General features: G+C 37.6%; 1 protein-coding gene across 4 annotated transcripts in view; it reads left to right on the plus strand.

The window, feature by feature from the left end:
- LOC147170382 (vascular endothelial zinc finger 1-like) overlaps positions 1–15,730 on the plus strand; it is a 41,164-nt gene extending 25,434 nt beyond the window's left edge. The window contains exons 3-7 of one of the 4 annotated variants that reach the window (XM_086080568.1): positions 1,186–1,255; positions 1,848–2,016; positions 7,484–7,525; positions 8,112–8,177; positions 8,365–15,730. In XM_086080568.1, coding sequence (XP_085936694.1) covers positions 1,186–1,255; positions 1,848–2,016; positions 7,484–7,525; positions 8,112–8,177; positions 8,365–8,732 — 715 coding nt within the window. In that variant the 3' untranslated portion in view covers positions 8,733–15,730. The remainder of the gene's footprint in view (positions 1–1,185; positions 1,256–1,847; positions 2,017–7,483; positions 7,526–8,111; positions 8,178–8,364) is intronic. The other 3 variants (XM_086080570.1, XM_086080569.1, XM_086080571.1) reach the window with 3 other exon arrangements.
- Positions 15,731–16,049: the final 319 nt, after the last annotated feature.

Raw genomic sequence — 16,049 nt, forward strand, 5'->3', positions numbered from 1 at the left:
AAATTTTGCAGAGGCAGTAACTGGTTAAATTATTTAGTTTATTAATGAAAGTAACACATGCTGACATCAAGGATGAGATGAAAACATTTTCTTTCTTTTTTTTTCATAATTCAAATTCAATAATTGTAAATATAAAAGAAAAAGATTCTGAATTGTCTTAAAATGCAATAAGTCAGGTCTTTCATAAATATAAGAAAATTATTTTTTAATTCACGTGAACTGTAAATTTTAAGAAAACCAATGGTAAGATACAAAAAATAATTGGCCTTTAAAGTGGAAGTCAACCGTAAACATTTATTGACAATATGTTGTATGCGACCTCTCTAGCCTAAACATGACATTCTGATTAATATTACATTTGTGGAATAAGAGTTATGAAGTAAAATCCAGCCATTTTAATCCATCTCAGGGGGTGGAATTTACAAAAACAGGTGAGCTGCTTTTGGTCGTTGCCTGAGCCCTAAGCAACATTGATGTCATCTTCAGTTAACAGCAAGTGACAAAATGGTCGCCCCCTGGGATGGGTAAAAACAGCTGGATTTTGCTGCATAACTCATATTCCACTAATGCAATATTAACCAGAATACCATATTTAGATCAGTGGGGCTGCATAGAACATATTATTGTAAAAAAAAATAAAGGGATTGACTTTCACTTTAAAATATATTTTTTATTTATTAATTTGTTAAAAACAGATATTAAAATAATCGATTCATGGTTTCATTAATCGATATCAGGCTCAAGAAGGAAAATTGATTTGATATTGATTATTTGATTTTTTTAAATTATTTTTATTATATATTTTTTTAAACCCAGCCCTGGTAAATACACATACCAGATGTGCCAACTTTCTTGCTCCCCATTCTCCAAGCCTTTCTTTTTCACACTTTATCTATATTATTTCTCCACGCTACCTGCACTGGATGCTTGCATTATTTTTTGTAACCAAGCGTTTTACTTAAGAGACTGCTTCTTCAGGCACTGAAGTGACAAAATTACACACTTACTCCGTATTACTACAAAAAAGCTCGCACACAGAACATCATCACTAACTCTTTGAATGAGAGTCAATTTTAAGTTTCCGCCCACAAGATGCTCTACCATTCTGTCTTGACGGACACTTACATTTGCTGCTGCTTGTACATCACTTTTAATTGTCTTCAATGTCTCCATCATTCTGTGCAGGCCTGATCACCTAAGCTGTCATGTCAAGCATGTCCATTCCTCAGAGAGGCCTTTCAAGTGCCAAGTAACGGTAACTGATGTCAACACTATTGTTATGGTCCTTTTGTGATTATATCAGATTTAACATGATCATATAGATATAGTTTGTACCTGTACAGGTGTATGTATTTTTATATAAATCAAGCGTTTGGACACACTTTTTGTATTTAATAGCATGAGAAAGTGTCCAAACTTTCGGACCCTTTTATTGAATGGAAATGTACTCCATGTATGCATTATGAACACTTGCACAATTTGATTGGAGCAACTCAGTATTTACAACAACAGTGGTCATCTCTTGTCACCTCGATTCAATTTGGTTGCAATTGACATGTCTGGGCTTTGATTAGTTTGACAATTTTTAATGTATCTCGATTCATTTAGTTCACTTTTTTTTCCTCTCACCCCTAGCAGGACAAATAATCAGCAGTCAGTTTACATTGATGTATTTATGCTTACGTTGCTAAATACAAAATATTTAAAAAATATATATATATATATAGTCATAAGTTTTCCTTTAAAGAACAGTGTATGTTTTTAGCATGCGAAGCGCTTCTTAGCTAGCTTTTTAATTCTGAGTAATTATTTGAGGAGGGTGTCTTTTGTCTGTTTGTTTGTTTTAGGCCTGCACGTCTGCTTTTGCTACCAAAGACCGTCTCCGCTCTCACATGATCAGACATGAAGGCAAAGTCACCTGTAACATCTGTGGCAAAATGCTGAGTGCTGCCTACATCACAAGTCACCTCAAGACTCATGGTCAGGCCAGCTTCAGCAACCAATGTAACAATAAAGGTAGGCTGTCTCCAAATTTTACAATTCCATTCTGACTTGACTCATTATCTTCAATACAATCCAGTCATACGAAGTGCATTTGCAGTGACGCCACACTCCATTTTATTTTTTTTAAGGAACGAGCTTGCTATCAGAAATACCCCATGCCATGATTTAATGTAACAAAGTTACCGTTATTTAATAGAATACTGCAATACAAAGGTCAGTGGGCATTTGTTATGTTACAATTTATTCTAATAATAAAAGAAAACAAATGCTGCTGTTGCTGTGGGCATTTGGATAGATTTGTCCCTCAAAACTCTGGAAAAAAGAGGGAAGCAATTTTAATTCACTTGCAGTACTCAATATTAACACCATGTGGCGGCAGTGCACAGCTGTGGAACAAACAAAATACCTAAAGTGATGCAGCTTTCTCTCCTACAAATTCACTGGGGTCAGCCAGTATGATTGTGGGTGGCGAATTAGGTTGAATAAGTTGCAACCTTAGAGAACGTTAGAGTAATTAGAAACATAAATCTGTTTAACTTGCAGTTTAGGTTGGAGAACTTCAATGAACCAAAATTGGTAAAAAAAAAAAAAAAATCACATTGAGTGTTCATGTATCATGAATGACAGTGCAACCTACACCCTTGTCATAAGGAGGGGAGTGAATGGACAAAAATGCAACTAGCCATCTTTACCTAGGGTTTTAACAGGAAATATTTACCTTTCACATTTTAATAACCCATTGTAATTTTTGCACTTAAGTTTTTATCGAGATATTGCTTAGCTTTTGGCGTAGTCTCTGTTTGAAGTAGTGAAGTCTATGACAAAAATATATCTACCGGCATATACTGTACAATACATCAGTTTTCATAAAAAAATAAATAAGATTTACATACAGTATTATAAATGATCCAATACTTATGTATGACAGCAAGCAATAGTTTTTGCTTCATTGAACCAATGTGAAATCTTTGAAAAAAACTGCCTCCCTCACGGCAGCTTCTTTATTGTACTTGCAGTTTTTTTTAATTGTATGTATGATGTAATTTTCTGATATCTTTTTAAATGTTGCTGTACACAATGAAATTTGCGCTGAAGCTTGATTTGAAGAAAATAGCAAATTGAATCAAAATGGCAATTACTATAATTCTTTTGCAAACGTACAATAGATTGTGATGCTTTTTGGATGTTTTTGCCGATGTCGGCTCACGAACAGTTGTTTTCGGGCCTTTTCAGCTGTCACAATGTTTGTAGCAATTGCTGCTGTTTTGCTTTATGTCCTCGTTGTGGCCAATATTTGTGCAATGGCGCAGATGAACTTTTCATCTTCTCACAACTTCAAAATTGCTTGTTTTTTTTTTTTCACCCATTGACAGCTAGCTGGTTTTCATGTGGTTAGATCTCTAACTTATACAAATGTAGTTCTTACAGGCAAAACTCAAATCTGAACTGAGCATAGACACACTTTATATACAAGCAGCCTGTAGGATTTTTTTTCAGCACTTGGGCCTGGCGTTCAGAGGAACCATGACAATGTAAACAAATACTATCAAGCCTAATATGCACAAACATTCCAACAGCGCTATGGTGCAAAGTTGTTTTTGGTTGTAGTATAAGTGTGCGTGTCAAGACTGAAAACTTAATACACATGCACATCTTCCATTTTCACAAACCTATCAGAAGATAATGGTGCCAAGTAGAGCTGTGTATTGCCAACAACCTCACAATACAATATATATCGCGATACATATGTATCCCAATACATGATCTTCAAGGCGACACATATCCCAATATTTTATATTCATTTACTTTCATTTTTAGTCGAACAGTCATATGTATATCTAAATGATATGTTTACTATGCTGGATGGCAAAAAAAGTTTTTGTTAGCAGCTCTTCTGGTTTACCACTAAGCGGCATGCCTGGTCTAAATGTGCACGCACTGCAGAGCCAAGGAGCAGCTTTCACAGACACACCAGGAAATTTTATAAATGGACATGGCACGATATGAGTGAAAATATCAAAGTATTAAAATTATAGCTCAATATATTTGGGGAAATAATAACAGCATTTTTTTTAATTTAACACAATCTATTTTGTTTTTAAACAAAATATAGAAAAATTGGTACATTTAGAACCATGTACCATGTTAAGTTTATAAGTAAATAAATGTTTATTATTCCTCAGTTTTAATTTTTCTTGGCAAGAGTCAGATGGACTATTTTTAAAACAGACTTCACACGTACAGTTTTTTTATTTTTAAATAAGTAACTAAAATAACTAAACACCCAAGGCGCTCATGTCTCTGTCGTCTCCGCTGTACTCATGCGACACATGGAGTAATTTAATTGATTTCAGAGACTGCTTGATAAGTGACCACCTAGCTTCATAGTTTAAACTTGGTCATGTAGAGTGTTTTTGAGCTTGACCTGGCCCTTTATTCAAAATGCCAATTATCGGCACCAATAATCGTTCTATCCCTTGTACTACAGCACTGCAAAATTAATTGGCTTTAACTCTTTGACTGCCATAAACGTTATAAAACGTTTAGCATAAACCTAGGGAAGGGCGCCGAGGACGTTAAAAGACGTCCCCTATGTTTTTTTGTTTTTTTTTCAAAAACGGGTGCAGGAAAGCCTTGGGCAGCTGTGCTGAAAGTATCAGGCATATCTGAATAGTAAAAGACTCGTTTTGGCCCCTAGAGGGCAGCGATGACTCTCTTTGCACAAGGTTGGATGGGCCGCCCACCGTGGGCGTCAGTAGAAGACGTGAGGCGGAGCTAGAGTGTTGAGGAGACAATGGCTGATCCAAGCCACAATGGCTTGACCAAGCAACCGGTTACAAGCAGCTCACGCTTGAGCATTTTTTTCAAAGACGGAAAGCATCAATCAATACTAAAAAGCGCATTGATGTCGACGATGATGATGACTCCGAGCTTGACGCCAAAGTTGGAAGCTTTGACGTGACGTGTTTACGATCACGTAGTAAGCCTCACCGGCTAAGCGCGGCTAGCGCTGCTAAGGCCGGAAAACGCGCACAATAGCCGGCCGGGTACTTCTACACAATCGGACATTCGATCGGGCGATGGAGAGTTGGCATCGACCAATGCAGATTGATGATGATGATGATGATGACTCCGAGCTTGACGCCAAAGTTGGAAGCTTTGACGTGACGTGTTTACGATCACGTAGTAAGCCTCACCGGCTAGCGCGGCTAGCGCTGCTAAGGCCGGAAAACGCGCACAATAGCCGGCCGGGTACTTCTGCACAAGCGGACATTCGATCGGACGATGGAGAGTAGTCGAAAAGCATCGACCAATGCACATTGATGATGATGATGATGGTCACTCCCGAGGTTGACGCCGGAGTTGGAAGCATTGACGCGGCCGTTATTCTCTCGTCATAAAGCCTCACCGGCTAGCGCTGCTAACGCCGGAAAACGCGGAGCTGCACAAGCGGACATTCGATCGGACAATGAAGAGTACCCCGAGTCCAATGCATATTCATCGGAGGAGCGGGTACAGTCTGATCACGGAGAAGACACTGTTTCTGGACTACGATGCCACCATGAATGGAGTGGATAAAATGGATCATGCAAATGCTGTTGCGTCTTCTTGCACGCAGGAGAGTGTTACACAAAGAAAAACTGTCGTTGAAACATCCACATATTTGTAAATAGCACCACAGTTGCACACATTTGTAAATAGTTTGCCAAATTGTTGTCAAATTGTTACACTGTTGAATGTAAATAAACGTATTTTGCTATCAAAAAACACTTTTTCATTCTTGGTGGTAGTGTTTTATAGAAGTAAAGCACTATTTAGGTGTTTGTGGCATCATTCATGGACAAAAAGAAGTGTAAAATTCACTAGAATGCATGAAATAATATCGTTTCACTAAAAGCTTGATTTCTCTGTATTTTGGTCCAAAACAGGCGAAATTGGGTCAAACTAACCATTTTCTATTGTTGATTACTAAAGAACGGAATAAGGTAGAAACAAACTTTTTTTTCTGATGAAAGATGAAAGTCCAATCTTTCCTTTGGTAGTACGTGTGTTTCCATAGTCCAAACAGAACATTTTCTGTGGACCTTGAAAGATCAGTCAAAATGCTTAAATCGGCTGGCACTGACGGCATCCCTTTTCTGAAAACTGAGCGACGCAGGCTTGCGAGGGTGTGTGCACATAGTGAGTGTTGCCTATTCCGTTGTCTTAGTACAATGTTGCACATTCAAAATTTCCCTGCAACAAGAACAACTATTTGAGAGTATAGAGAGGGTTTGAGAGAGCGTGGCAAGTGACTTTGCAACGTTTTGCATGCCTGCCGAAAAAATAACTTGTTACGTGCGCGCACCCTCGCAAGCCTGCACCGCTCAGGTGAGATATGAGCTTTACAGATCAGATGAGCCAGTTTTTTCCAGTCTATTTGGGGGTTCTCCTTGAACTCCCATGGATGTCATTTTTGACCAGTGCCTGTCTTATGGCTGAGTCATGAACATTAACCTTAACTGGGGCCATTTCCGTTTTGCAGCATTTAGCATTAGAATATAGCTTTAAGTTTTATCATTATTCACAAATCTGTTTAAAACTGTGGGTAAATGAGTTGTTTGCAACATGGCCCTGGCTGATCTATTATACTCTGCTGCCACCTGCTGGCCCTTTTTTGTAACTACCTTTGCTTTAAGCGGCCTCTTCATGTCAGAAGCTGTATCAAAGCCTTCTGTATGCTCTAGCATAAAAAAAACATTAAAAAACATTTATACATTTTTGGGTTTGAATGAGTTAAGGAGTTGTTGACTCGAAAAGGTTCACTACAGTTCTGTTTTCTCCATTTGTGGATAGTGTCCTTGACCATAGTCTACTGGAGTCCCAAAGCCTTGCAAATGGCTCTATAGCCTTTTTGAGACCGATTTCATTTGCGTGGTTTCTCATTTGTTCTTTATTTTTTTGGATTGTGAAGACTATGGATATTCCCAGGTAATTCATTATTTAACTCAGGGTAAAGGCAAGGCTCAAAATAAGCGGGTTCGTATTGCAGTTTGCGTGTCAAAATTTGTAATTTGCTCCTCATGAATAAATATTCACTTGCAGAACTGCTACTGCAATGGCGAGACAAAAAGTACTTTGTGTCTGTCAATAGAGTATGAAACTGAAATGAACACCATGCATCCTAGTCATTCACTTCAAAGAGCCTGCACATGATTGTCAATTAATAATTGTCAAATTGTCATTTAGTCTCTGCCTGCACATGCACGGGTGTAAGTTCGTTCTAAGCACAAGGAAGGGAGGGTGGGGGCCTTAGAGAGGGAGAGAGAGAACCAAAAAGGTATCACATTAATTATGGGGGGGGAAATCTGAACTTTTCACTGCTGAAAATGGCTAAATAAGTAAAGTATCCTTTTAACCATGCCAACCAAAGCTCCCAGATGATGGCAATGTTGCCCTGTGTTTTTGTAACCCCTCATGTGTCTGTATTTTTGAATAGGCATAAGTGACTGGCAGTGGAACCACTCAGGGCCACGAAAAGGTAAACCAGTCCTGTAGTTGGTAGCTGAAACACTTAAACATGCAATTATCAAGTCTACTCAGCACAAGTGGCCAGTTTTTAGTCATGTTGCACCATTTCCCTATGAAGACATGTGTTTTCTCTGAGGACTGGTGAAATGAAGGTTTCTGTATTTGTAGTGTGTATAATTGTTAGGTTAAAGTTCATGAAGCAGGATCAGTAGATTATTTGAATTAACAACAAACTGGACCATCATGCAGGCTCGATGCACACTACCTGGCTGTTGATGAGATTGGCTTATTTACATCCTAATTCATCAGCAAAATTGATAACTGATATTATGTATGTCCTCAATGAAACTGGAACAGAAATGCCCCAACAGCTAAAAATCAATGCTGCTTGGGCCAGACTTGTTGACATTGACTATGCATAGACAATGTCCTTGCCCTAAACTAATCAGTCATGCGTTGTTGTGTTCATCTAGCCTCCTGCATATAGATCTGAGGATGTTTTATACAATGTATTAATGTTCAAAATTACAGCTTTTAAACAATCAGACAGTTAGCAGTTTAGTCTATTGATCCTGCTTTTTGAATTTACTCCTTAGGTGATTTGACTGTAGGAGAGATTTTAAATAACTCCTTCCAAGTCCTAATTGACAACTCTCACAAAGGTAGGTTTCTCCACAAATATTACTACAGTTGGCATAATGTTTAAATGATGTATTTACGTTTTCAGTGACCCAGGTAAAGAACGATGGAGCTGACTGGACTGTTAGCTTTACTGTACTCAAGTTCTGAAAAATCATACTAAGGTGACTGGGCTTTTATTTATCTTTTTTTAATTTTTTTTTATCATAGATGCCAACAACGTGCACAACAATTCCGCCACGACAACGCCAGTCACCAACTCGGCAGCCATCACCTCAGCAATGAACCGTGGCGGCAATGCCAGCAATCCGGTTACCATTGCCGCTCAGATGAACATCACCACCAGCACGGTCAACATTGCAAACCCCGTCAACCTGCAGCACCCTGTCACCATCACGGGCCCTGTCAACCTGGCCTCTGTCAATATCCCCACGACAGCTCACATGAATATCGCCCACCCCGTGGCCATCACCACCCCAATGCCCATGAATATCACCGGCCCACTTAACATTGCAATGAGGCCCATGGAGAGCATGCCTTTTCTATCCCAAGTTCTGCCATCCTCACCTCCTTGGTAGAGTTTGTTTTTCGAGCCACTGAGTAACTGTTGAGAATGTAAACTGCCTAATGATAGATGAACCTGTCAAATCTTAGTATAATAGTGCTGGCAATATGTTAAACGCTGAGTTGGCATACCGTCCTAAATAATGCAATGACACCCCACAACCTACATGGATTCTGAATTTGCGTAATTCAGTACAAAAATTAATTTAATTGTTTGTATTTATGTACGACAGCGTATTACATATATATATATATTTTTTTCTCAGATGGGGGGGGGGTTAATATTCCGAGAAAAAAATAGCAAATTTGCCACTTTATAAAGCCGCGAATTTGTGACTTTATAAAGTGGCAAATTTGCCTCTTTATCAAGTGGCAAATTTACGAGAAAAAAACTTATGAGAAATACACGTGGTGTAGCTATGGTCTGTGAGGATTTGTTAGTGGTTAATGGGACTTTGTTTATAAAATGAAAAGGCAGGATGGAGACAGGTTCATTCTTAATTTAAAATGTACTCGTCATACACGGCAGTTAGAGCGACAACACTTCCTGATCCCCTTTCAGCTGACTTAAGACTAGCCAATCATACTTTAGGTAAATGCAAGTGAATGATGGAGAGCAGCAGATTTCACACATCAACTTGGCTACCTGCACACAAAAAATACCAAAATGTATGAATGTGTAAATAATAATTCTTGAAACATAAATGTACACGTAAATATACATTTTGACAAATTAACTTAAATGCTTGATCTTCACTCAGACCTTCGCAAAACAAGGCGTCTTTGTTGCTGGCCGTACCCAACGCTTCAAAGAGTGAATGCTAAATTAACATCATATGGTTAATCTCTGCTAAAGCAATTACTATCTCCTTATTTGAAAACCCGAGTGAAAAGTATTGACACAAACATCCGAGTAGTCTACGTGTGTTTCTCGTAAGGTTGAGGGGTTTTTTCTTGCAAATTTGGCACTTAATAAAGTCGCAAATTTGTGACTTTTTTTCTCGCAAATTTGCCATTTTATAAAGTCGTAAATTTGCAATTTTATAAAGCGTCAAATTTGAGAGTTTTTTTTCTCTGAATATTGCTCCCAACCTAAAAAAATATATATTTAGACGTGGCCCTAATACGCCGTCTTATTAATAAGAGGGAAATGCTTGGAAAAAACTCTTGATTGTGATAAAGTTGTAAAGTCAGTGATCTACATATCCGACGAATGAATTCATCACATTGATGCAAAATGATGTAAATCAAATATTACCTCCAAAGCCGTCCCTATAAATTTTAAAAACAAAACTATGCCTTTAGCTTTAAAAGGGACAAAGAACAGTAGCAGATCAACTGTTATATTGGCTAGTGTCTAATTTAAACAAGCCCACTCACTATGGTATATATATCTATATATTTTTATTATCCAATCATGTAAGCAAATGATTTATGCCAAAGATTTTCCAAGCAACATGTTTCCCTTTTGAATTTTACATTTGAAATGATTGGGAAACCCAAATACATTATAATCAGCCACTACCTGACAAGAGGCCTCACATTAGAAGCTGTTACAGGCAGTTGGATTTCAATTTTACACCATGTATTTTAACCTATTCCACTGTTATGGCATCTATCATGAAAAGCCCAATTCTGACGGCGGTACATTGTGTAAAACGTAAATAAAAAATACATGGATCTGCAGATCCTTTACTACCCATGTATAGCCAATTGAAGACATGCTATTTAATGGTCAAACTGATTGCCCCCCAAATAACCAGTCATCCTGAATTTGATGTTCCAAAAAACTGGGACAGGGACATGTTTACCACTGTTACATCACATTCAAAAGTTATGGCCTGGATGCCAACATATGTTTCAGCATTAATTGTGCATTCCCCAGATGTGCAAGTTACTCATGCCCATACCATCACAGATGCTGGCTTTTTAACTTTGCACGAATAACAGTCCAAAAGGTCTTTTAACTCTTTGGCCTGGAGGACACGACAACCATGATTGACCAAGATCATTTCAAATGTGGACTCGTCAGACCACAACCCACTTTTCTACTTCGTGTCAATGATGAGCTTGGGCCTATAGAAGCTGGCTGTTTTTCTGGGTATTGTTGTTAGATGGCTTTTGCTTTGCATGATAATAGTTAGGGGTGGGAATATTATTCATTCGGTTGGATTCCGATTTTTGGGTCTGCGATTCGATTCAGAATCAAATTTTTTTTTTAATCAGATCGATTTTTGATTGACAATATGCTTCAACTTCTTAGCTGTGCAAAGAATCGTCATGTCTGACTCGCTAATGCTAATTAGCGTGCTACTCGCGGCACTTTTATCACCCAAAAGAACAGCTATTCATACAAAACGCGTCATGAATGTATACAGAGTAACATTTTAACATTACTCACCGGCATATAATCTTCCTACGCCGCAAAAAAACAAAACAACTTTTATTGGAATAACTTGATCATGACTTTTTCCTTCTACTGTCTGTGGCTACAACTTAACAGTGTATCAGAATGCGCGGAACCACACTGCCCCCAAGTGGCCAAATCATATACAGCATGAACAGTGCTCCCAATAAAGGCACACACAAAGAAGGGCAAGACAGTATAAAATAATTTAAATAAAATCGATTTTGGCACATATAAAATAGATTCTGAATCGTACTAAATGAGAATCGCGTTTCTTAGGAGAATCGATTTTTATTTATTTTTTTGCGCACCCCTAATAATTATTAGTTTTGACATTAGCATTTGTAGTTGTAGTGACAAACTGTTAACCGACAATGTTATGTTTAAGTGTTTGTGAGCACACTTGACAATATCCTATTGTGGCAATGTTGCCAGGTTTTTTAATGCAGTTCTGCCTGAGGGTTCGAAGGTCTCATATTCAGTGTTGGTTTTAGGCCTAGCTGCTTACATGGAAAGGTTTCTCCAGATTTTCAGTCTTGATGACATCATTGATCGTAGAAGATTAAATCCCTGAATTCCTTAAATTGTGAACTACTTTGCTTACGCAGTTATTCCCAAAGTAGTGAACCTGATCCCATCATTGCTTGTGAACAAGTGAGCCTTTCACAGATGACACTCACCAGTTTCCAATTAACTTGTTCACCTGCGGAATGTTCCAAATAGGTTGTTGTGTTTAAGCATTACTCACTATCCCAGCTTTTATGGAACTCGTTGCAAGCATTACATTCAAAAATACCCCCCCCCCCCCCCCCAAAAAAAAATGGGCATTAAAAATCTTGTCTTTGTATTTTATCCCAATTGAAAAGAGTTTCCAAATCATATTCTTTTTATTTACGTTTTAATACAATCTCACAACTTCATTGGAATTGGGATTTGTAGATAGCTAGCTTTTCTCAAATGTATATTGTTACATTTTAGTACAGGTTGTATTTTCAAATAGTTATTCACTAGTAAGATCATCAATTACATTGTCAGCAGTTACACTTCCTCCCATAATTCTTTTCTTTTTCAACACGTTTTTATTATTTTTCACATACGAGGTAAATGGTTGTAAGCTGGCTTATTGCAGCTTCTTTTCAAGCAAACACATGGTAAAGGCCTATCGTTTTTCGTCATTTCTCAGTTTCTGTCTAATCACTGAACAACAGTGTCAGGCAGTCTTAACTAAATGAACAACCAGAAAAAGATTTGCTATGTGCTGGGCATTCGATGTCAATAAATGTGACACCTTAACAAATCGTACGCCCAGGTGTATTGCCAGAGGGTGTGTTAAATGCTTCCTTATTAGATTCTAGTTCATGTTTTTTGTTTCAAATATGTTAGCGGACTAATCAGTATTAGTTTCTGTATTTTAAGGTTTAAGTGGAAAACTTTTTTTTTGGTGTTGAGCAATATTTGAGATTGTGTTCATGTTTTCCGAGGCTGGTTAGCACTGTTATTTTAAATCAATTCCTCTTGTGTCTGTATTGTTAAATTGCTGGAAACTGCTCACTCGTCATCACTGCTGGATATTCTTCACACTTTCGTAGTCTATATGGATTTATATGAGGACATGACAGTTTACGGTACAGAAAGAAAGGAGATGGGGGTTTTTTCCTAAAAGTTTTTTATTTTTCTCCCGAGGTTTTGCCCTTAAAAGACAGTATTATCAAAGGTCAAATGGAAAGATTTTGTTTTTTCTTTAACTGTAGAGGTCAATAGATTTGCTTAGTTGCACATGGACTGTGCGAGCCCAAGTTGTTGGGTAGGTTAGAATGTTTACTTTAGCAGGCATCGGATCCCAATTCTGAGACTGAGATTGGTCTTTTATAATATATTAATGACAAGTCTTTTTTTTGTTGTTGTAAATATAAAACACTATTTTGTTGCCTTTTACCTGTGGAAGCGCCAGTCCGACTTTGCACCACTAGCTATAAATGTAAGAACTCTACCCACGTGAATATGACCGTCCAAATAGCAAGAGTGCCAAACTGATCCATGGCTAAAGCTTTCTCAACCAAGTGCATAAAATGACCAGATTCTTCTGTAATGAATTTAAACTCGAGGTAGCTTTTATGTGGCATATCAACAATCCCATTGGACAAATCAGCCTGCATGCCGCAAGTTGTAACTGTAAAAAAACACAACTCTTGGCCAATATACTGTATTTTGAGCCCTCCAAATGAAAATGATGAAGAAACGGGCGAGAAAAATATTCATTTATTCTATTGTTTTTAAAGTGGAAGTCAAGTCAAAATGTTTTCTTAGCAATCATATTTTCTGTCACCCCAGTCGACAGCAGAGGGTGGTAGAAAGTCAAAATGACTACGCCTTGAGATGGATTCATTATTTCACTGACGCAATCTAAATCAGAAAACCATGTTTCGATTGGTGGGGCACATGGAACATATTGCAGAGAAGATGTTTGGCTTGGCTGCCAATTTATTGCAAGTGCACTCTCTCTGTACATCCTGCAATTTTAAACATTATTTGTGGGTTTGCTTGAAACTTGAATTGAGGTTGTCACCTAAAAGGGGATTTATTGTTGCTGTGAATGTGGCCAATTTGGTTTGAATCCTGATAAACCATATAAAATGGTTGGCAGGATTCTCACTTTATTCTCAGATTTCTGACTTAAAAGTGAGAACTCTGACTTTGAGGTAGAGCTATGAATTGTGGGGGAAAGTCAGAATTCTGAGAATAAAGTCTGATCATCTTCTGTACTTGTCTATTACGGAATCCTGTTAATATGAAATGGCATTGGACTCTCTGGGAGGTGGAGCTCAAAGCTAATTGAATACAATTTTAGAGCTCTTGCTCACGGCCTATGATTTTAGGAATTATTGTTCAATGACGGGAAAAAACATCAATTGGCAGTTTGTCTCGCTATGAGAAAGCAAAGGTCAAGTGTTAGATAGGAAGTTTGTCACCCATTCACCTTCAAACTTTTAGGTTGGGTGTAATAAATCAAAGCAACTTTCTGAGTTAAAATCTCAGCGCTAAAAAAGGCATAGGATTTTATTTTTTTAATTTTTTTAAATAATAGCACAGCAATAGTAAACTACCATATTGGTATCACAGCATGAACTTTCTTACAGTCGTTTTCTACATTTTTGGAGTCATGACATTTTATGTTAATGTGTTGACACTTTGAGTTTGATCCCTTGTTTGTTGACTGGCCTAAATGCAGTGCAGTACTATTTTTATTTTATATTTTTTTATCCCATGCTCAATAATTCTGTGACGTTCATTCCAAACAAGTTTGACAATGTGAAGCCTGTTTGAAGTTGAGGATTTTGTTGAGTGTCGGCTTTCTGAAGCACTTGCAGCCAACCAGGATATGCACACTACAAAGGAGTGGTACTTAAAAGGGCATTTCAGTTTGGTGGAATGAGATAAGGGTCCTGTCTGTTGTTGCCCAGGCCACATTTTTTGTGCGTTGGTGGCCCAGATGTTCTCATTTCATTGTGTGCATGTCAACACTGTCCCCCAAGGGAAATGCTCCAATTTGGAATGGCATTATGACCTTGGACATTTTTAGTTCATTTAATAGCAATTATTTTATTTACAATGTTGCATGTGGACTCAGCTTGTCCGTTGTTTAAGTTGAACTTTTTTTTTAGGGTAGTGACGTTATAGAAAACAACTAAACACTACAAAAAAATTAGGGTAAAATCAAGCATGTGCTGTCATATGTCCTTTTCTAGTGGCCGTAAACAAATGTGCCTGAACGACTTTGCAAGACTTCTCCATATGCTGACGCTTCCTCCCTGTCTTGTTTGATGAAATATACTGTGAAGGAAGCCTTGTTCAGATGTTACCTTGAAGAAACATGATTGTGGTGTTTCTTCAGTTAACAAAACACCTTGAAGTGGGATTAGCTATGATTCATGACTGCAACAAACTGACATTTTTCATCAAGAACTTTACATGGGATGAGTATAAAAGTTTAGTATAAGAGTTTATTTGACCAACTAATTATCGGTTCCCCCCCCCCCCCCTTTTTTTAAGGCAGATCTTGTGAAGGCAAATGAATGTATATCTTTGTACAAACCGTTTAGATCAGAGGACGTAGTTATAGTTATGACAGACACATGCAAGGAAAAAAAAAACTTTTTATAAAACATTTTGTATTAGATCATTAACAATGATAAGTTTTGTACATATGAAGGCTAGGCTTTCTGATTAGCAGAAAGGTAAAACATTCCTACATTTTTTAAAATGTATGTTCATGGAGAGTAATTATGTAAACATAAGCGCAATCTTTTATGTGCCTTTTATTTGGGTTTGTCTAAATAAAAGAAAACAGTAAAACATGATTGTCAGCTGGCCATGTTGAGACCTACGTTTGATGCTTTTGAGGTGGTTTGACACCTGCAGCTATGAAATCTCCACAATAACCGCAGACGTGAACAGTGTGTTTACCAGCTTGCTGGCTCACAGTTGGCCTGTGTGCAGGAAGTGCCTCTGTGACGATGGTTATTGAAATAGATTGTTTGAGAGTGCGTGCCAAAAGACGAACAAAAGTTCTTTTTCCATTCTTTAACTATTAAACTTGGAAATGTTTTCGTGTCTCTGCGTATTTTCTGACACTACATATTATTTTACAGGACTTGGTGGGTTTAAGTAATTATTTACCATTTACTTATTTACACTACACATTACAATATTAAGAAAACCAATTACAATGTTATGGAAAATGTAATTTATTCAAAAAGTGAAACCAATTTCACTACACTTAATTGTTTAACTCATTCACTCCCAGCCATTTTCACTGAAGCAACCCCCTTCGCCCTGCTTTACTCGATTTTGACAGATTTTGCAAGGCCCACAGAATATTGTGTTCTATTGTTATAAAAACATGGAACCTACCAAAAGAAAGAAT

The sequence above is a fragment of the Leptonotus elevatus genome, chromosome 7 (assembly GCF_054856555.1).
Source record: "Leptonotus elevatus isolate MCC_2025b chromosome 7, RoL_Lele_1.0, whole genome shotgun sequence".
NCBI lineage: Eukaryota > Metazoa > Chordata > Actinopteri > Syngnathiformes > Syngnathidae > Leptonotus > Leptonotus elevatus.